The 24,016-nt window shown below is 28.9% G+C and overlaps 1 protein-coding gene across 1 annotated transcript; it reads right to left on the minus strand.

The window, feature by feature from the left end:
* Positions 1-17,769: 17,769 nt before the first annotated feature.
* On the minus strand, positions 17,770-19,405 carry LOC149511879 (uncharacterized). The gene is made up of 3 exons (XM_089753444.1): positions 19,060-19,405; positions 18,527-18,600; positions 17,770-17,937 (listed from the first exon to the last, which is right to left on the minus strand). The coding sequence occupies exons 1-3, from the start codon at positions 19,403-19,405 to the stop codon at positions 17,770-17,772; spliced, it is 588 nt and encodes a 195-aa protein (XP_089609570.1).
* Between the last annotated feature and the right edge of the window lie 4,611 nt (positions 19,406-24,016).

Below are 24,016 nucleotides of genomic sequence, written 5' to 3' on the forward strand. Positions count from 1 at the left end.
GTTATTAAAATATAAATTTTATGAAAACAACAAAAAAAAATTATCTTTCCTTTGGATATTTTTGTTTATAATAATATTTATATATCTGCAAAATTATATTAAATAAAAATAAATTATGCCTTTTTTTAAAAAATAAAAATATATATTATTGAATGACAAATTAAATAATAAAAGAAGTATTAACACATTTTTACTTTAGTAATCTTAACTAAATTATTATATAAAATATGAAAAATGTTAAAAAATATGTGGAAAAGGAAAAAATAAATTGAAAAAAAAACTCTTTTTCATAAGAATGAAATTGTAATAATAACAAAATATATCTTTAAAAAATTTATAAACAAAAAAATTTGCAATAGTAATAGAATATACCTTAAAAAAAGTTATTGAAATAACAAAAAAAAAATTGATGTATAAAACATTACATTTATAGTCTTAAATTTGTAGAATAATTTTTAGTGGCAATTAAGATTAAATAGATAATTTTTAAATTAATTTTTTTAAAATTTAGAATGGATATAATAGGTGATAAAGATAATATTAAATTTTTTGCATTTATTTTTAAATATAAATTTGATAATTAGAGTTCAAATATATATAATTATTTTGATAATTTATTATTTAAAGATTTAAGATGAAAATTTTTTTAATTTTCCAAATCTTACATAAAATTAGTTGAATTTTTAATGTCTTATATAAATTTTTTTAAAAATATAATTTTTTAAATCAAGATAAAAAAATATTATTCAAATATTTGGATAAACTTAATCTTTGTAATTTTTAAATATGTTTGAAATATTTTGATAAGTAAATAATTTTTTAAATAAGGTTATTTGGTGAACAACTAAAATTATTTATTAAAAAATAAAATCCATATTTCATATTTTTAATTTTAGAATATATATCTCTAAATTGATTTGATTTTTAATTACAATTTAAATAATTTTGATATTTGATTAAATTTAAAATTATTTTAATTTGTAATTAAAAGGAATTATCTTATTTTTAAAAAAATTATATTACATATCATTTAAAATAGTTGTCCACATAAACAACTATATGACAAATTTGTTTTTGCATGTTGTTATATAATATATATATATATATATTTTAGAGTTATTTAAAGATTATTACTATTCTTTTATACACATTAGAATTTTTAGAATTTACAATTGAATTTAAAATAAAATGCCACGTAATTTAATTAATCATATTATGATATTAATTTTTAAATGTATTTAAACAGTCATGTCTGTTATAATTTAATTCATTTATAAAATTTAAAAATTTTAACGTAGTGAAAAGCAAGTCTTTTTTAATAATAATTATATAATGACAAATGAAATGTTAATTCTTTTTTAATAATAATTATATAATGACAAATGAAATGTTATAATTAATTAATTAATTATTTATTTATTTATTTATATCTTTCAATGCGTGGGTTTTATGATGTCCAGCTACAATATATCCAGGATATGTGTATTATTATAAGTCAATGCAACAGCCGTTTTAGTATTTTTTTAAACCAAAAGGAGTTTTTAACTAAAACAATTTATTACACCTAATTTTTTTTATTACAAAAATACTCCAAATGAAATTATTTAATTAACTTTTAATAAATTACCCTTTAACTCTTCTTATTCTTGATTTATAATATTTATGAAATACATATATAAAAATTTTAAAAATCTCAAAACTTTAAAAAATTTTAATAAGTTTTCGAATATACAAATCCCAAAACTTACAAAAACATATAAAAATGCATTCCTTTAAGTAACAATTTTACGAAAAAATCACAAATTACAAATCATAAGCCCATTCAATCATTCAACCATCATAAATAAATATCTCTATATTGGAATAGATGACTTGAAACTATTAATCTCGTTTGAAAATTAATAATTTTAAGATTGATCTGAGTGAGAATAGAAGGATAGGAGATGGAAACATTGAAGGAAAAGGATTTAGGGGTTTGGGGTGTAAATGAGGGAATGATGAGGATGGTAAAGGAATTGTAATTTTAGGGAATTGGGTTTTGAATTTGGAGTGTTATTTTTCTTTTACAATAATCTTAAAATTATCCAATTACATTCAAAAATTATATAAGGATTCATAACTTATAAATATAGGCTTCATATCAAATTTTTATGAATTTTATATAATTTAAAATTAAAATTAATTAATTGTTGTGTAAAGTAAAATTTGAGTTGCAAATACAAGCATCCTATCAAAATTATCTCCCTGACACCTAATTCCCATCCGCCCCAATTCCTATCTCCTATCCGCTCACTCACAATTTAGCAATTTCTTGTCAGCCTTTTACAGGTTACAGGCTTGTTTTGCATCTCAACGTTTGACGTTTTATTTCTTCTTCTATTCTCTCAATTTTCCATCTCTTCATTGTTCTCTTCTTCTAATTTTCATCTTCAATTTCTCATCAACGAAACCTTCATGTAATTAAAAAAGAATAAAGTGCTCATATCATATTTGATTAATAAAGTAATTTTTATCAAATATGTATATTACTCGAAATGATATTTAAGAAGCGAAAGATTTTATTAATAAACTTTGAAAAAAACGATAAAATATGCTTTTGCATGAAATATTCTTCTTGCGTACATGTTGTAGGCTGCAGGCATACATTTACTTTAACAAAATTTTAATTTTTAGAATCAAAAGATTACCTTTTAATACAATTTTCATTTTTAAAACCAAAAGATATATTACTTTAAAGAAGTTATAATGTTTTCCAAGATATTTTTTGAACATATCTTTAAGATTACTATCTTTATAAATTGATAATAAAATTTTTAAATTTCACAATAAAATTTTCAAAAATCGACGCTTATCCATTTAATCATTTGTTTTATTGATTAACTTTAAAAAACATGCCATAATAAATTGAGATAGAGAATTGATAGAGAAATACGCAACTTGATCATTAATTAAATAATATATACAACTGAATGTTTCTCTATCATATTGTTCAACAATAAATATGACAAAATTGAAAGTTCACCAAACTAAATTATCTCTACTATAAACGTAGGAATTAGTTTAGAGTAGTCAATGATTAAAGGCCAAGAAAAACATTAACAAGTTTTAAATTAAAGATAAGATATAACAGCCCCAGTACAAAGAGAGAAGGCATCTAGATTTGTGGAAATTTTTGGCTGTAAATTGAATTGGAGTTAATAAACTCACGGTATTAAGTGGGCTATTATATATATATAAATTAACTTGTAATGCATGGATTATTTTTATTTTATTTAAATTTAAATAAAAATAAAAATAAAAATATTAAATTATTAATATGTTCAAAATAAATATATAAAAATAAATAATATAATTAAAATATCAACTCATAAAAAAATAAAAATTTTAATTAACAAATTAATAATCTTTAAAATATATGATAAATAATAGTGGAGGAAGAAAAAAAATCCAAAAGATGTTGTAAAAAAATTATTAATTATGCCAACAAAATATTAAAATAAAAACTAAAAATCTTATCGCTTCAAATGAACTTTATTCAATTTATTTCCAATTTCTTTTATCATTTTTGTACACCATCAAATTTATGTAATTTTAAGATAAATTTTATTTATTTAAAAAAAATAATGATTTTAAATGTTTAAATAATATATGTGATAACTTACTCTTATGTATATTTTTTCTGTAGGAGTTTCAGTAATATCATAATCTTTAGTATATTTATGGCTTTCAAATCTTTGTCCCTTTCAATTGTTTTGATGTTGACATCTTATATGGAATTATATTCCTATAAAAACTGAAATGAAATAGTTTTAAATTTTAAATAATAGTATTAAATTATAAACAATTATTTAAGAAAATTATTGACAAAAAGTTTTAATGAAATGTATTAAACTACGTACTTTTTGTATTATTTAAAGTAAATATTGACTCTTCTTTGCATAAAGTATCTGATGAACATATATAACAGTCAATCTTAAACTTTCATGAAAAAAATTGTAATTATTGATTACTACTTCAAAAATAAATGAACGGCCTATCAACTCTTCCCATATTTTTTCCACTTTGGCATCTCCATTTTCCTATGAATGAGTTTTATATAAATTTAATTAAATAACATTGATATTTATACAAATTTAGAAAATTATTTTGAATGTGATATAACCTCATTTTTTATTTGAAACAATTATTCAGCTGTATACTCTAGAATTCAATTAGGTTTTTCATAAAAAAGACAAATGATGCATTGTCAAGCTCATCTGATACATTGATAATTAATTTGTACCTATGATGGAATATTAATAATTATCAAACTTACCATCAATTGAAAAAAATGAAAAAAAAAGTAAATATTCAAATGATTATGTTTTAAAAATTACTTATTTAAAAATATCTCAATAAATTTTACTTAAATTGACATATAATGATGATGGAATTTAATGATATCTTACAAATGGAAGTTGGGTTTGAAGTACACAATCCTTGCAAGCATAACCTCTGCCAGCTTCTAACACCTTTTTTTTATGCACTGTACATGACAAATAATACCATCCATACCTCGTGTTGATTTGCATTATAGTACTTCGATAGGTTAACTTTTTCTCCTGTTGGTAGTAAAAATAAGAAGTATTTTTTTGAATTATAACACAATATATATTTAAATTGAAATATATTTAACTAAAGTCTATAGTCCTTACCTTGGATGAATTGTTATTCATGACATGATAAAATATCAGCTATCAATCTCCTATTTGCAAACAACATTTCTTTGGAAGATGCAACTTCTTTTATTGGTGTCAAAGACTTTTGGACTTGAGAATCACCAATAATTTGACTGTATTTGCATCAGAATTTATAAATATATATTTTTTGAAATGCATTATATCATTTGTATGGTTCAATATTTTTTAAATAATTTTATATCTACTATTGATAAATACGTAAGTACCTATTTGGAATTATAACAACTTCAGGTATATCCAAGTTCTTGTATACCTTTGTTGCTGACATAGATGATAAATTATATTTACCTAAATTAAATATTCAATATAAGAAACATTGTTTAAATAATTGGGATTAAAACTAAATTAATTAAAATATAGTTTTTTTTTACTTACCTTTAAATTGTTTGACAAAGGTAGATGTCACAACCAATATGATAGTTTCATTATTGCTTGCCAAAATACTATCATCAAGTTAATATGCAACTCCACCCCAAAGAGTAATTTCCATTGAGTTTCCCCTATGAGAAAAAAAAATCAAAATAGTTAGTTAAATAATTAATTTCACATATGCATTATCTAATTAAGAATTTCTCAATGCATACATTGCATTTTTTATTTTTGATACTCTTTTGTTTACTTTTTTCACTACAAACATCTTGATTCATGATTGAACTTATTTTGCTCAATTTTCCAATAACATATTTAAGGATCAAATAGTTTCAAAGTATAATTAGTCAAATTAATATAAAATGCAAAATTAAAAAGAATTATAGAAAGTTGAAGTCAATGGACTTGTCAAATATGTTTTATCATGATAATGCGATTGAATAGCATCAAACTTCAGAAACTCAAACTTATGCAACTTAAGTGAACTATTCAAACCATTAACAATTTTGACAAAATGTATTAGGTTTAAAGTAGACCATCAAATTGTTTTTCACAATTCGATAGGAGCTAGACACATTGGAAACTTTGAAATTTTGAATCATGTAAACATTTCCTTCCATTAGTAGTGTACGATACTTGTCTACCAAATTTTTGAATGCCATTGCATGAATATGATCATCCTATAAAAAAATGTTTATTGAATAATTTTATTAGAGATATATAAAATGAATAATCTATTGTGTACAAATTAAGGTAAATAAAGCTCTCACATTTTCATCCAATAGAATCATTCTCAAACCTATAACTTTTTCATTCTTATTAACATTAACAACATCCCACATTCTAGTGATTCTTACTTTAACCTTCCATTGGTCTCTAATTGTTGAAATCTATCATAAGTATTAGTAACCTTGCATTATGCCTTATAAGAGGATAATGGAATTTTTGAATTATTTAAATATTAAATATAATTAAAATAAAAATGCATAAATTTTTAAATATATATAAACATTAAACAATTAAATATTAAATCAAGCTCGTCACCTTTGGAAAACATCATAAAACACCTTAGTGTATACAACATTATTCGTGCATGAATGAATATCATGGTCATTGTTTTCAATTAAAAATTTTAATCCCTCTTGTGATGTTACTTTGGAAGTAGCTACATATAATTGGCCATAAGTGAAACCCAATTTTGGCAAATACACACCGACATTTTCAAATGTTTGTCCTTGACTTTCATTTATGGTCATTGCAAAACAAACTTTGATTAAGAACTGTCTTCGTGTTAGAGTGAACGACCATTTTGACTCTAAAAGGAACATTTCCACTCTAGGGATGAACAACCAACTCCTCACATTAGTCCCAGTTATTGTTTCAGCTTTAATTACCTTAGAACTCAATTTTGTGATAACCAATCTAATACCATTGGAAAGACCAACATTTTGATTTATGTTGCATAAAAGAATAATAGGAACCCCAACTTTCAAATCAATTTCATGATTAGGTACCTTAGGAAACTTAAGTGAATTCAAGAATTCTGAAGGATATAAAATAGATTGTTATTCAACATTACCTGAGGTAGGTGAAATCCATCAGCATTGAGATATTTTTTTACTTTACCAGGAAGCTTTGAAAGTATGTAAGTATTGACCTGATTAACTACTTCATTAGTCAATGCTAATATAGCTCAATCCTTTAAATAAGATGGATTGTTGAATGTATTTTTCAAATTAGGATATGTATAATTAACAATTTGCCTTATTGAATCATTCCCATGTGGAATTAAAAACTCATCTGGAATATTAATCCATGTTGAATTTGCACTTTCACTTGGTCCAACTGAAGGCAACCTACCATCATCCAAGTATAATAACCATTGGCTAAAGTCTAACATTGAGTTGCATGATTAATTTCTCAATCGCATATTAATTGAGAGAATAAATATTTGACAATGTTCTCAAATTTTAGATCTACAAATTATAGATCTACAAATTATAGTAACTATAATGTCACTTCTACTACCTTGAGAAACCATTGGCAATATTTGACTAAAATCACCTTTTAATATCATAGTTTTCCCCCAAAAAATCTTTTAATTAGAATTAGGATCACTGAAATGCATAATATCTCATAACACACAATCAACAGCTTCAAATGCATGTCCGTATGCCATTGGAGCTTCATCATATATGATCAAAGTTGCCTTGTAGAGTAATTTAGCAAATGGACTGCCTTGCTTAACATTACAACATGAGTTTTTATCTAACTTTATAGGAATTTTAAATCTAGAGTGCACTGTTCTCCCTTCAAGTAATAATAAAATAGCAATACCTAAAGATGCAACTACAACAACAATATTACCTTGAGATTAGATCTTAGAAATAATTGTTCTCCATAAAAATGTCTTTCCAGTACCTATACTTCCATAAACAAAAAAAAAATCCATCACTAACATTGTCTATAGAACAAATAACAACATCATATATAGCTTTTTATCCACTATTGAGTCCATCATATAGGTTACTATGATCTCATAACAACACATCTCTATCATAACTCATTTCTTCCAAAACTAATGAATTGTGTTTACAAATGATTGACACCAAATTAAGGTAAGGAATAGTCTTAAACTCTCTTAATGATCTTCTATTCTGTTTTATTATCTTCTCGATCTTAAACAAAGTATAGTTGTGCAATTGTTTAGGAGTCAATTTTAGGTTTGGTCATCTATATGCCATTCTTTGTCGAAATAGAATATCCTTAGAGGGTAGCTCCTAATTCTTGTTCCATAACTCATTCGATTTTGTAACTTCACAAAAAAAAGAATGGTAACAAATAGATCACATAATTGATGTCTGGTAGCCCATACAGATGCTTCACGTAACATTTCATGCCACTCATAATTACCTTCAAGCAATCTCAATGCTCTACATGTATCTTTATAAGTCGGATAAATAATCCTATCAACTGTCTTTATATCTTTAAAGGATTTATGGGCTTTTACAATATTGAAGAGTATACTTGGAAAATATCTCTCCCTAGAAGATAGATGAGCATAAAAGAATATGTTGACAAACCTTCCTCTCTTTTTAGGTTTTTGTTTCTTTTTTACTTTTGCACCAAACCCACATTGTTTGGAAATCAACATAGGTTAAATTCCTTACATCCTCATGCAACCATTTGTTTTCATCCATTCTGTGAACATCATATTATTTACATTTGGCTTGCTCAAAACATCATGTAAATCTTCATCATCACGGATAATGACATTTTGCTCATGTGGTGGATGGAATGTTAATCATTCTACAGCTGGCTCATGATGTTGTATATCAAATTGAAATATTTTTTAACATACTTTGGAAGCTGATACATAATGAAAATCCAAGTATCTTTTGATCTTATCAACTTTAGTGATAATTTCTTTACTAGTTTTCTTGTCGATTGATGCATTCTATTGAATCAAGCATGTTGGTTTATCTTCTCCCTTACACATGTACTTAAACCAATATTTGATGCATCTAGACTAGTTACATAACTTAACATTAATGTGTGAATCATATTTTATAACCAAATCGACATTATGAGGAACAACTCATATATTATCCAATTTAATAGCACTTACAGTTGCAATCTTGTTGTCATTTTTTGTCTATAGATAGGAATCCATTTTTACGAATAGTTGTTTGAGACTGAAATTATTTTGGATAATGCTTGGAACACATGCCATTTATCATGCATAGAGATGTTATGTTTGTGTTTCCACATGGACCATGCATCATGAATTGAACAATTGTGTTGTGAGCAATAGGATCTACTTGCTTATTGGGATGCTCTATAGATATCAAATGATCTACTAAGGATACATTTGTTAACTTATCATCCAGAATGAAAAATAGTGCAATGTGAGCATGCGGTAGACCACTTTTTTAGAATTCAGTGGTGTATATTACTACACCAAGATCTATATAAATTTTAGTCATTATTGTTTAAGAAAGACTAAATAAATAAACTACTTTAAAGATAAAATTTGCTAACCTGCTCTAACTCACCCAAAATATTTTCCTTTTGTCAAGTCTTTAATTGACTAGTCCAACTTAATCTTAAAGACTCTAGTGACCATATCAAGCCTATCTTCAGGCTTTTGTCCAAGGATTAACTTTAAGAATTCCATAATCTCAAGCTATTTAGGGTTACATATGAAAGTTAAGAATATATCTGGATGACTTGTCTATCTATATATTACCATTGAATCTTGATAATTTTGTACCATATACCTTAAACTGCTACTGACAATGATGGCAAAATGATCTTTTTCTTAACAAAAAAAGGTCTTGTGTCTCCTTTTAAGATTGCATCTTTCAATTCTTGCAGGATGTCATATCATAACTTTTGTTGATTTCTCATTACCCAACTAAATCTTTCTACTTGCATTCTCATGAAACAATCAACCAAATATTGTTGGGTTAAACGACAACTGCCAATTAGAGTATGCATTTCATTTTCTCAAAATTATAGTCGAAAAGCATGGTATTGTCATTAGGTAAGTTTTTTTCTTTTTGAATTTCTACTTTTTATTTCTCTATGCATTATGTCAATGTGATACCCATCATCTCCATACAAAAATAATAACGGGTATTGCATCGTCATAAAACTTGGATGCAGTTCACTGATACGTTGTAAGCCACCTCTACATTCTTGTATAACCATATCTCATTTACTTGTTGATTCATCACCGTTTTCAACAATTAGAGTAGCAACTTCTGATGCAGTTGGCAAATTATACTATTGATCATTCTTTGTGCATGTACCAATCAGCTTGATACTTACAGGCACATAATCTGACTCTCGAAACCTATCTTTTGCCATCCTAAATACCTTTGCTAGTTAGTTGTGCTCATCAAGCATTGCCAACAAGCCATAAACATTTTTAGTATCCAAACTATTGCTAGATTCATTGGATTTCATGGCCCTAACCAATTGGTAACCTCATTTTTTATGTCATATATATACAACTATGCAAATTTAGGCCTGATACCATTGGTTGGCAATAAAGAGCCGATCTTATAATGGTTTTGTCCACTAATTCTAAAACCATATGGACCACCAACATCATTAATCTTCTTATCTATGACCTCTACCTGTAGAGGTCATATGCAAATACGGAGTTATATGCTCGAGTGTTATCTTTACATTTCGCAACATGTTGGCCTCAGTTATGGTCAAGCAATTGTTTCAAGAAATTAAGGGGCTCTTTCAATAAAAGTAGTTGAACTTTTCAATTCAGACAACATAACCTAAACTTTGGATTTCTCGTATTTTTGTGTTTATCAATTCTCTCTTCATACCACATTATTGCTCCACAACTTCTATAAACTTTTGTGGGTCTTCCAAAGTTTCATGGTTCTGGATATTTTCCTATAAATAATATTTATAGTTGTTTGAATTTAATATTAATTAAATTATTTTTTTAACTAATATAATATAACTTATTTGTAATTTGCTTGTGTATGTCACTTGATGCATACTTTCTTTGCCATCAAACTCAACTTAACAACCATCTATCTCTATAGGTTTTTCACCATCTACATTAATGGTTCAAATTTAAATAAAAATAATAAAGAAATTTTTGTTATTTAAAAATGGACTTATTCACACAATGAATATAATGTACCTTGTGAAGAATAATCTGCATTATTTTTAAGATAAAAAGCTAAATTAAAGTTTAAATATGTCTGAATTGTAGGTGATGGACACATTGAGCTAAACAACAATTTTAATGAGGAATTAATGATGGTAGAATGTGTATAAGAATCTTCTCTTAACATCATCAATGGCTGTGAAGTTGGTAACAATGGTCTTTATAGACACCAAATTTTATCCAAAACATTTTAGCATGGTTAACTCAAAGCCATTTACAACCCTTAAAGAGCCTATAAAATACATCAATATTTAGGCCTAATAAATAAAGAAAAATGAGACACGTTTGGATGATACCTTTTCATGTGAATGCATGAGAAATAAATAATAAATGAAATCAGTAAACCTTAAAGCCAACTCTAGTTAAAATTGTACAAAACTTGGTCAAAATGAATAAAACTAGGGTCAATCCTTAAAATTCACAATCTAAGTTGAATTAATGTCATTTAAAATTAAACTTAGTGACTTTTAAAACACTATAAATTTTTGTTGTATTTGAAAGTGTGAAATTATCAAAATACCCCTATGAGAGATATTTTTGTAATTTGACCTTTTCGAGCTCAAATTTTTATGATACCTTCAATATCTCAATTTCATAATATTTCATGATTTCTGGTGCATTTGAAATCACAGCAATACCTTAAAAATTATGAAATTATCAAAATACCCTTAAAAGGGTATTTTTATAATTTGACCTTTTCAAGCTCGGATTTTCATGAAACTTTCCATATTTTAATTTCATAATACTTCATGATTTTTGGTGCATTTGAAACCACAAAAATACCTCAAAAAGTGTAAAATTATCAAAATACCTTTATAAGGGTATTTTCGTAATTTGACCTTCTCAAGCTTAGATTTTTATGAAACTTTTCAGATCTCAATTTTATAATATTTCATAATTGTTAATATTTTAAAATTCCAAAAATGAGTATGGGAACATTGATTTTAAAAATGACCTAAATACTGAAAATTTTATACTAAGAGGCATTTAGTTTAGGGGAATCCACACATTTTCTCTCGAAATCTTACTATCGGGTATTTATTTCTAACGTTTGGTTTAAAATAATCTAATTTTAAAAAAAATTGATAGATTTTTAATAGTACCTAATGTCTTGAAATTAAAAACCCACCTCTCCCTATAGTATTCTAGGATTCTATAGGGAAAAGTAGTGTTATTTTCAAATTCGACTTGAATAAAAAATTGTGAAATAGTCATTACTTTTTTGAAAAGTATGTCTGAAAATGAATGCAAGTTAGTTATAGGTTTCTACTAGTAAACAATTTGGTTTATATATGGCGTTTGGCATGAAAAACACCTTCAATAGTCCCTTACAAAAAATTGAATGGAGTTATTTAAGGCATTTTTGGCCAAAAATGCCTTTAATAATCCCCTTCAATTTTTATGAGGGGATTATTGGTGTTTTTGGTAAAAAATACCTTGAATAATCCTATCCAATTTTTTGAAAGGGATTATTCAAGGCATTTTTGGCTAGAAACACCTTGAATAATCCTTTTCAATTTTTATGAGGAGATTACTCAATGCGTTGCATTTTTTGCCAGAAAATACCTTGAATAGTCCTTTAAAAAAAATTGAGTAGGATTATTCAAGGCGTTTCTAGCCAAAAATGCTTTGAATAATCTCTTTCAATGTTTATGAGGCTAAAAACGCCTTGAAAAATCCTTTACAAAAAATTGAATGGGGTTACTCAAGGTGCTTTTAGCCAAAAGCACCTTGAATAATCTTATTCAATAAATCATCATTCAAATAAATTTTAGGTTTAAGAAACACCTAAAATAATGATCATTTAAGGCATTTGGGTTGAAGAAATGCCTTAAATGATTATTATTTAAGGCGTTTCTTCTTAAAAAATACCTTAAATGTTGATCATTTAAGGCGTTTTCTTTAAAAATGCCTTCAATGATGATCATTTAAGACGTTTTTTTCCTAAAAAAATGCCTTCAATAAATCATCATTCAAATAAAGTTTTGGTTGAAGAAATGCCTTAAAAGAATAGTTTTTAAATGATGATCATTCAAGGCATTTAGGTTAAAGAAATGCCTTAAATGATCATTATTTAAAAACTATTCTTTTTTATGTTCATAGATCAGAGTGTTATGACATGATCTTTCTTCAGATATGCCTATAAATAAATGATTATGATGTTTGTATGAAAAAACATCTTCATTGGTTATCAATTGAGGTGTTTCTTCCTACAACCGCCCCAATTGTCCTATATTAAAATTTTGGTTTCCCTCTTGATAACCATGTTTTGACAATATGAACGTTCTAGCATCTAATCATGAAGCATAAGAGAATATAACTTGCAAATATGGCATTTGTATATATGAACGCCTTATTTCAAGTCTTCTTCATGTTTCAATTATAATTACAAATACAATTGAAATTTATGTTTCAAAAGATCTTAGCTCATAGCATTTACTTTTCTTTTTGAAAAAATTTTAGCTTCCTTATTCGTCATTTAATCTTTGTCTTGTTAAGTTTATCATCGATTTTTACAAAAAATGATGTGTATACTTTTTGATTGATAGTGTGTAATCCATGTTGCCTTTTAATGAACTTATTTTTCATTTTTTAGATGTCGTTTAGCTCTAGATTAAAGGCATTTATGATATATATTATTTGTTTTGTGGTTAAATTATTTTAGCTCATTCCAATGTTCCAATGTTTTGTTTGTGATTTTTATCTTACTTGATGATGTGGGGGGATTCCATCCACCATATGCCAAGATTTGCTTTCCATTATGTTTTCAACTTTAATGATATTCTTTCTTCTAAACAAATATGGCTAGTTTTTCACTAAGAAAGATGTGATTGGTTACACTGCTTATGATGGAATCGAACTAGATGGAGACTTTGTTACATTTGTTATGTTTTGTTGCTATAACTTTATTAAATATTAACATAAGAAAATGATGTAGACTACCTTATGATAGAACATCTTATGATAAGCTACGTATTAAAGAGTTAAACGCAATGATTTTTTAGAGCGATATATAGTGTGTAGATCATATTAAAAATGATAGGAGAATTTTTGTAAAATTATATCATTTGTTTAAAATAGAATAGGGGTTACAGTCATCTAGACATATGTCAATAGAAGACCTAGTAATTAGCTTTCTCTACATTGTTGCCCATCATACAAAAAATAGTATTATGAAGCATTAAGTGGCCAGATCTGAAAAGACAATTAGTAGACAATTTCATTCTGTGTTAAATTCTATTTTAAGATTGTATACGCTGTTGTTTAAAAAATCCAAACCCATACCAAAAAATTCAACACATAATAGATGAAAATGGTTCAAGGGTTGTTTAGGTGCCTTAGATAAGACATACATTAAAGTCAATGTTGACATAGTTAATCGGCCTAGATATAGGACTAGGAAAAATGAAATTGCTTCCAATGTCCTTGGTAGTTATAACCCAGATATGCAATCATATGTGTTTTACCGGAATGAGAAGGTTTTGCAATAGATGGTAGAGTGTTAAGGGATGCCATTGCACACAGAAATGAGTTAAGGTTTTCATAAGGTATTATTTGTATTATGTTCGTGTAATGTTAATAACGACATTGCTTATTTCCATATTAGCAATGTTGTTGATCATTCTAACAGGTAATTATTATTTATGTAATGCCGAATATACAAATGGGAAATGATTCTTGGCACCTTATAAAGGTCAACGATACCATCTTAGTGATTGGAGGGTAGGACTCCAATTGATGATCCCACAAGAATAGTTCAACATGAAACACTCTTAAGTAAGAAATTGTATCGAAAAATGTTTTGATATATTGAAAGCTAGTTGGGCAATTTCAAAAGGATAAGTCATTTTATTCAATTAAGACACAATGTAGAATCATTTTTTCTTGTTGCCTTATCTATAATTTTATTAGGTCTGAAATGGTTTTTGATCCTATTGAAGGGGATTTTACCAAAAGAAGTATTTCCCAACCAGATGAATTTGATAATCAATATTTGATTATGCATTTTAAGCCATCTGATTATTGTTCTCAGTTAATAGATAATCTAACTAATGATATATTCATCCATTGGTTGTAATCTAGGGGTTCATAACATTATAGATATATTTTGTATTTTATTATTTGTTTACCCTAATAGTTTTTATTTTATGTACCATATGATTGATAGTGTTCAATGAATTTTACAATTTGGAGAACACATTGCTTTCTTTCCATGTGTATTCATTTATTTTGTTCCCTTGATTATTTTTTATTTACTATATTGATATTGTTTCATAATGTCTAACCATGTGATTAGGAATTGAAATGTCTTCATTGCATGACAATCCATTACAATCCATTTGAAGTGCATCTAGAAGATGATTGGATAGTTTTGGCTTTGGTAACCATTCATAGACTAAAGAGAGGGATTCGCGTTTGGTTTAATGCCTACATTCTTTGGTTGATGATCCTAAATGAAGAACGGATAATGGGACATTTTGCGTCCGATATCTAAGTTATATTGAATAAATGTTGAAGCAAGTTATTCCTACCTCACAACTTAATGCCACCCTCACATCGAATCGTAGGTTACGTTGTTTAAGAGACAATATCACGTAATTTGTGATATGAAAAATTCTAGTGAATTTGGATGGAATGATCAAGAAAAATGTATCACAATTGAGAAAAAAGTATTTGATGAATGGGTTTGGGTAAGTTTTTTTAGATGATATTATGGCCTATCTATCTTTTTGACCTTTTTTTTAATGACTTTTATTTGATACATCTTTATTTGAACTTTGCTAGTCACCTTTACATGCTAGAGGGTTACGAAACAAACGTTTTCCATTTTTTGATGATTTTAAAGTAATACTCAAATTTGATAGAGCAACCGATGAACAAACTGAAATACCAGCAATATAGTTGAATCATTAAATGCTAATAAGGATGCTTACTTCTCTATTGAGTTTGATATCAATGTCGAAAAAAATGAGGAGTGAGAAGATAGTGAAGACAAAGACAAAGACAACAATTTTGTTCGGAATCCAAAGAGATTTTTTTTTTCTTTTCTTTTCCTCTTCTTTTTTTTTTTTGAATATAAACTACTCAGAAAGTTTTTCTCATCAAATCAAAAATTCTCCTCTCACTTGAGGCTTGATAGCTTTTGAAAATTTAAAAATCTGAAAAAGGCTTTTCTTAGTAAAGGCTCGACAACTTTAAAAATCATCTTGAAAAAGCTCCTCTCAATAGAAGCTCAACAACTTTAAAAATCCATCTTGAAAACTCCTCTCAGCAGAGACTCAACAACTTTAAAATCTCATCTTGGAAAAGCTCCTCTCAGCAGAGGCTCAACAACTTTTGAATTTTATCTTGAAAAAAGCTCCTCTCAATAGAGGCTTGATAATTTTTGAAAATTTAAAATCTAAAAAATGCTCCTCTCAGTAGAAGCTCAACAACTTTTGAATTTTATCTTGAAAAAAACTTCTCTCAGTAGAGGCTCAACAACTTTAGAAATTTGAAAAAACTCCTCTCAGTAGAGGCTCAATAACTTTAAAATTTCATCTTGGAAAAAGCTAATCTCAGCAGAGGCTCAACAACTTTAAAATTTTCATATTGAAAAAGCTCCTCTTAGTAAAGGCTCAACAACTTTATAATTTCATCTTGGAAAAAGCTCATTTCAGCAGAGACTCAACAACTTTTAAATTTTATCTTGACAAAAGCTCCTCTCAGCAGAGGCTCAACAACTTTAAAATCTCATCTTGAAAAAGCTCCTCTTAGTAAAGGCTCAACAACTTTAAAATCTCATTTGAAAAAGCTCCTTTCAGGAGAGGATCAATAACTTTAAAATTTCATCTTGAAAAAACTCCTCTCAGCAGAGGCTCAACAATTTTAAAAATCTCATTTTAAGAAAGCTCCTCTCAACAGAGGCTCAATAACTTTAAAAATCTCATATGTTCTCAAAACTAAGTTCTTATATTTGAACAAGTAAATTTCTCTCTTTTGAAAATTTTTGTTTGATTAGAAAATGAAAAATCTTTATCATTATTATTCATGGATGCATGTACTGAGTGCTCTAAATGCAATGCATGTAATGCAATCAAAATTATTCATTGTGGTAAAAAGGTTCAAAATTCTCAACAATTGCCATATGACCAATCTATTCTTAACATCTGACCATTGTATTCTTTCCTACCGATACTTTTCTTCAAAAGTCTACAACATCAATGTCTCACCATGCTTTTCTCTTTTTTTTTTTCATTTGCCTTTGTAAACTTTTAAAAAGTAATACTAAGATCTTTCATGTTTGTTTTTCTTTTCATCATTTTAAGTCCAGGATCAATAAAATGCAATCACACATTTCTTCTATTCGTATGGCAGACAGAGAATGAGAATAAAAAAATGGATAGGTGTTATTTTCAAAGGAAAGATAGCATATTTTATTAGAATGATAATAAATGCATGGCAAAGTATTTGAGTTGAAACAAAGGTGCCCAAATAATGATCATAAGATAATCATGAACAAAATATTCGCAGATTCTTTTCTTAAAACTAAATTAGATGACTTCTTTGATCCTTCAGAGTTCATCAAACTACATTTGCCCCTATATTGTGGAATAATGCTTCATCTTCGCACCCAAGCTACCTTTTTTCAGGTTTTCAGCTTAAATGAGTCATTATTTTTCATTTTTTTCTTTCAAGCAAAATATTTCTTCATAGCATCTAAGTTTATCGGGTAGGTAAATCACTTCTGTCCATTTTTACCAAAATCAATCCCCACCGAAAAGAGCCTTTTTTACCACATACGGGGCCTCTTAATTTGGTGTCCATTTTTTTCGATTGTCATGTTTATTTGGAAGGATCTTTTTCGACACTAAGTCTCTTTCTCTAAAGTAACAGGGATGTATTTTTTTATCATGTGCTCTCATCATCCTCTTTTGATATAATTGACCATGACAAAGTGCTGTAAGTATTTTCTCTTCAATGAGGTTCAATTGCTTGTAGCGACTTTGAACCCATTCTACTTCCTCTAACTTTACCTCCATTAGGATTCTCAGCAAGGGAATTTTCACTTCGACCGATAGCACAGCTTTCATTCCATATACCAAAGAGAACGGGATAGTCCCAGTAGATGTTCGGATTGATGTTCTATAAGCATGCAAAGCAAAAAGTAACTTCTCATACCAATCTTTGTAAGTATCAGTAATTTTTTTTAGGATTCTTTTGATATTGTTGTTTGCAGCTTCCACTGCTTATTCATCTTTGGACGATATGATGCTGAATTATGATGATGGATCTTGAATTGAGTGTACACTTGATTCATCATTTTGCTGTTTAAGTTTTTGGTATTATCAAAAATAATTATCTCTAAAAGCTCATATCTGTATATTATCTCTTTTTTTATGAACTTGCATACCACAGATCAGGTCATGCTAGCATATGATGTTACTTCTACCCACTTTGTGAAGTAATCAATCATCATAAAGATGAATCTATGGTCGTTTGAAGCTTTTGGAGTAATGGGACCGATGACATCCATGCCCCACATAGAGAATGGCTATAGAGGAGACAAAACATGCAATATTGTTGGAAGAGTGTGGATCTTGTCAGCATAGATCTGACACTTATGACATTTTCTAACATAATCAATACAATCACTCTATATTGTCAACCAATAGTATCCAACCCTCATAATTTACCTGGCCATTATATGACCATTTGCATGTGCCCTACAAACTTCATCATGCACTTCTTCAATAATCTTCTTCGCTTCAGCTACATTTACATACCTTAAGAGTACTTGATCTTGACCTATTTTATAGAAGACATCTCCATCAATAAAGAAACTCATAGCCAACCCCCTAATAGTCCTCTTATCATTTTCTGTTGCATATTCTGGGTATTGCTAGCTTTTAATATATTGCATAATATCATGATACCATGGTTTTCCATTAACTTCTTCTTTAACACCTGAACAATGTGCTGGTTCATCTTTTATATCCAGTTTAATGGGTTAGATTTCAGTATTTGCATCTATTTTAATCATTGCAGCTAAAGTAGCTAGTGCATCAGTAGCTTGGTTTTCTTTTCTAGGCAAATGCTCAAATTGAACTTCTTCAAATTGTTTGACTAACTCAAATATGTACTTATGGTACTGTATCAACTTGAAATCTCTAGTTTCTCATTCTCTTCTTAACTGACAGAAGACTAGAATTGAATTTCCAAATACATCTAACGCTTTGATTTTTTTCTCAATCGCCACTTGCAAACCCATAATGCAGGCTTCGTATTCAGTCATATTATTTATGCAATTGAATTTCAACCTGGTTGTGATGGGATAATAGTGTTCATCAGGGGATATTAAAATTGCCCTAATACCATGACCCAAAACATTAGTAGCTCCAACAAAATACATCTTCCAAGACCTCCTAACAGGTTTATTTCCTTCAATGGCCATCACATCTTTATAAAAAAAATCCAGTTTCATTAGCTCATAATCTTCAATTGCACGATCGACTAGAAACTCGACTATTGCACTTCCTTTAATAGCCCTTTGAGACACATAAATAATATCATATTTTGAAAGCATAACTTGCCATCGTGCTATTCTCCCCATTAATAAATGTTTTTCAAAGATATACTTAATAAGATCCAACTTTGTTATAAGACAAGTGATATGATAAAGCATGTATTATCAAAGCCTTCGAGCTGTCCAAGCCAATGCACAACACATCTTTTCTAATAGTGAATACTTAGACTCGTAATCAGTGAATTTCTCGTTCAAGTAGTAAATTGCTCATTCTTTCTTGTCAGTTTCATCTTTTTGGCCCAGCACAGATCCCATTAAATTTTTATACACTATTAAGTACAAGATCAAAGGTTTTTTTAGGATTGGTGGCACCAACACAAGTGGATTTGACAAGTATTCTTTAATCTTATCAAAAGCTTCTTGCCATTCATCATTCCATTCTCCTGGATCATATTTTCTGAAAAGCTTGAAAATAGGATCGCACTTGTAGGTAAGTTGAGATATGAAACGAGCAATATAGTTCAATTTCCCTAGGAAACCTCGCACTTCTTTTGAGGTACGAAGAAGAAATAAGTTTTAGATGGCTTGTATATATTCTGGGTCCACTTCGATTCCTCTTTCACTGACCACAAAGCCCAATAGTTTTCCTGATTTGGCATCAAATGTACATTTAGCAGGATTCAATTTCAGCTGAAATCTTCTCAACCTGTCAAATAGCTTTTTGAGATTGACTACATGATCTTCTCTTTCACGAGATTTTACAATCATATCATCCACATATACTTCTATTTCTTTGTGCATTATGTCATAAAAGAGAGTCACCATTGCTCTTTGATAAGTGGCACCGACATTTTTCAACCCAAAAAGAATGACTTTGTAACAGAATATTCCCTTCATTGTCACAAATGTAGTTTTCTCCATATCATCTCAAGCCATTTTGATCTGATTATAGCTTGAGAAGCTATCCATAAAGGAAAATATGAAATGCCTAGCAGTATTATCCACTAGAGTATCGATGTGAGGTAGAAAAAAATTATCCTTAAGGCTTGCCCTATTTAGATCTCGATAATCAACACATATTCTCACTTTTCCATCTTTTTCAGGAATTGGCACTATGTTAGCTACACATTCAAGATATTTTGCCACTTTAAAAAATCCAACATCAAATTGCTTTTTCACTTTTTCTTTAATTTTTAATGGCATCTTTGATTTCATATGCCTTAGCTTTTGTTGCACCGACTTATATTTTGGTTTTAAAGGCAACTTGTGCTCTACAATATTAGTGTTGAGTTTTGACATATCCTGGTAAGTCTATGCGAACACATCTACATATTCGTGGAGCTGTTTTTCTAGCTTCTGCCTTTCAACTAGTAAAAGAGATGTACCAACTTTGACCTTTCTTTTGTTTTCACCATCTCTCAAATTCACTAATTCGGTAATTTTCTGGTGGGGTTCAATTGGCTTATCTTCATGTTCTATTAATTTTAACAAATCAAGAGGCAGTGTGTAGTTATCTGAATATTTCTCATTATCAAGTTCATCAACATGAATTAAGTTTTCAAAATCAAATCCAAGATTATTGCCATGATTATTTTCGTGTTCATTATTTGAGACCCTGCAAAAGGTAATATGAAAAAAATATTGGCACATAAAAATGAAATGGCAAAAAAATGATGAAAGGAAAAATGGAAAGCAAAATGAAGATGAAAATGATAGAAGAAATGTAGATGCATCTTTTAAGTCTTTTATTAAAACGATAAACATAAAAACTCCACAAAAGATCACCCAATGCTCATAAAAGCAATTAGGGATTTAAAATTTCACGATACATTACTTTTCAGAAGTTTTAAAGACAACAGGTAGCTCTACGACTTTCCAATTGTCTAGCTTAAAATCTAAAGGACAAGGGTGCACGAACAGCTCTTCATCTTACCTCTTATTTTCGTCATCCACCATTTGAATGGTCAGCTCAAAAAACTCTTCCACGAATCCTGCATTTAGGGCTCTAAGAAAATTTGGGTAAATATATTCTCCTGAACGAAAAGAATCATAGAGGTATGAAATGATCATAGGTTCTGACTTCGATTCATATCCTCCAAGATTAACCATCCTCTTATTTTTTTTTCATTCACCATTCTCATTCTGTCCCCTCTTGTTGGCTTATATCCTAAGCTGAATCTATCTTTCTTGTCATATACTGCTAGTGGCTTATGATTCCTTGCAAATTTTTTCCTAGTCTAGTTTCAGGTCGCCATCCCATTTTGGTGAGCTATTTGACAACCATTTTAGTTGTCGTAGACAAGTGTGGTGAATACAATTTAGATCCTTCAGCCATAGGTTGCATTAGCAATCTCAAAAGATCTATATGAGCATTCTAGTACTCATCTGTTGATTTCATATAAAGAGTATTTACCGATTAAGTTACTAGTAAATCTTCTTCTCCTACCACACATATTAGCTTTCCTTCAACAATGAATTTAACTTTCTAATGCAATGATGATGGAACAGCACTAGTCATATAGATTTAAGGCTTACCCAATAAACAACTGTATGAAGGAAAGATATCCATAACTTGGAATTTTATGTTGAAAGTGCACGGGCCAATCTGTAATGACATTTCTATATCTCTCAGTACCTTTTTTCTATTCCATCAAAGGCTTACACTACTCTGACTTTTTTTTCTTCTCCTACCTTGGCTTTTTCCTTTCTAACTTTTTCTAGAGCCTCTGGGGTATAACACCTTCCACTTCGAGTCATGCCTCCTACACCCATTATGTTGGCAGTATATGGGTTGACTACGACATCACAATTGTATTTTCATGGTACTACTTTATCATTCTGATATGAAAAAAGGCCAAGAACTTTAATTGTCACCACTAGTCGGGAGATGGGCTTTTCTAACTTCAATGTTGGCTTCTCATCATAATAAATAGTAATTGGTTTATGCACAAACTTATTTTTTGAATCAATAGTAGACACTTTAGCTTTTATCAATTTTTTTTTCTCTTGGTAAAACTCTATTCGACCCATATCCATCAAATTTTATACTTTTTGACAGAATTGGTGACAATTCTCGATAGAATGCCTCAGAACACCTTTGTGATAATTGCAGCTTTCAGTTGAGTTAATCGTTTCAAAGCAATTCTGAGATTTTATTGATTTTAATATGGCAACTTTGACCAAAACTTCAAACACCTTAGCCATCGGAGTCTTAACTTTATTTATTTTTTTTTCACGTGGCTTTTTTCTATCAATTAAGGCTTTTACTGATGGTCTGGTATGGTTCGGTAGAAGGTTCCCATTAATATTTAGAGTCCCTTATTGGTTGGTATCAAAGTTTAATACCCCTTCATTAATTAACCCTTACACTTTGTGCTTCAAAGCAGTACAATTCTCAGTGGAATGACTTGGATTCTCATAGTGATAATCACAATGTGTATTAGGATCATACCATTTTGGAAACAGGGGTTTTAAGGGTTCAACAATAATAGAAGCAAGTAGATATTTCTCAACAAGTCGAGGATACATCTCTATGTATGTCATGGGAATGGGATTGAAAGTGGTTTTTTCTTAGGTATTTCTTAGGGCTCTCAAATCACTATTAGGACTAGGTCTCCATTCTGGTCTGGTGGATGAAGCAAGACAGTTGTAGGTGGGTGTCCAAAAAGTTGGTTAAAAACGGGGTGGATAAGCTGGTTATGGTAATGATTGGTATGGTTGATATGGATGAGGGATGGATGTAAAATGGTTTATGGAAGGGTAATGGGTCTGGTAGATTGGTACAGAATAGGGTGTGAAACCTCTAAACTATTGCCCCACATAATTCACTGTTTGAGCTTCATTCTCTTTCTTTTCAGGAGCTTCATCTTTTTTTGCTCCACTTGTCTCTCTTACATCAAGCTTGCCATTTTTTATGTCACTTTTGATAATCTCACCTGATATCACCATATCTGTAAAATTTTTGGTTACATTGCCTATCAGTCTCTCATAGTACGGTGCTTTTAGGGTGTTCACAAATAAAACAGTTATTTCTTTCTCAGTGAGAGGATGTTGAACTTATGTAGCCATGTCTCTCTATCTTTGTGCATTTTCTTTTAAGCTCTCGATTGCTTTCTTTTTCATACCTTATAAAGATAGATGATTTGGAGTCAAATATCTGACATGCTAATATTGTGTAAGAAATGTCCTTGTGAGCTCTTACCATAAATGAATACGAGTCCTGTCTAGTCGGACATACCATTTAGCTGTAGATTTTATAAAGCTATCTTAAAATATATGTATCAACAACTTCTCGTCATAAATATGTGCTGCCATATTTTGACAATACATGGTGATATGAGTCATTAGACATTTTGTACCATCATATTTTTCAAATTTAGAGACCTTAAATTTTGATGGAATAACCACATCTGGATTAAACAAAGATCGACTGTGTCTGTGGAGCCATAAAAATTCATTCCTTCTACAGCCCTAAACCTTTCTTCCAATAACTTCATCTTTTCTTAGGCATTGGTATCTTTCACTTTCTTAGGTGTATTTATCCCTAGCTTTTCTCTCTTTTTAAGATCATCCAAATCAGGAACTAAGATTGGCTCAGGTGGTTTTTTCATCATAATAGGATTAACAAAATTTTGAAATTATCTTGGAGTAGGTGTGGATGTCATTCTCGGATAAGGATTGGGATATCCGTTGGGAGTA

This window comes from Durio zibethinus, chromosome 24 (genome assembly GCF_047325235.1).
Source record: "Durio zibethinus cultivar Kanyao isolate XHJ-2024 chromosome 24, ASM4732523v1, whole genome shotgun sequence".
NCBI classification, from domain to species: domain Eukaryota; kingdom Viridiplantae; phylum Streptophyta; class Magnoliopsida; order Malvales; family Malvaceae; genus Durio; species Durio zibethinus.

Excerpts from the sequence above, each read along its gene's own strand:
- LOC149511879 (XM_089753444.1), bottom strand. The coding sequence starts at position 19,405 with ATGGGGAGAATAGCACGATGGCAAGTTATGCTTTCAAAATATGATATT. Across the intron at positions 18,601-19,059 it reads ATACGAAGCCTGCATTATGG|GTCAAGATCAAGTACTCTTA; the intron begins GTTTGCAAGTGG and ends TCTATAAAATAG. Across the intron at positions 17,938-18,526 it reads TTGAAGAAGTGCATGATGAA|AACATCAATCCGAACATCTA; the intron begins GTTTGTAGGGCA and ends GCATGCTTATAG.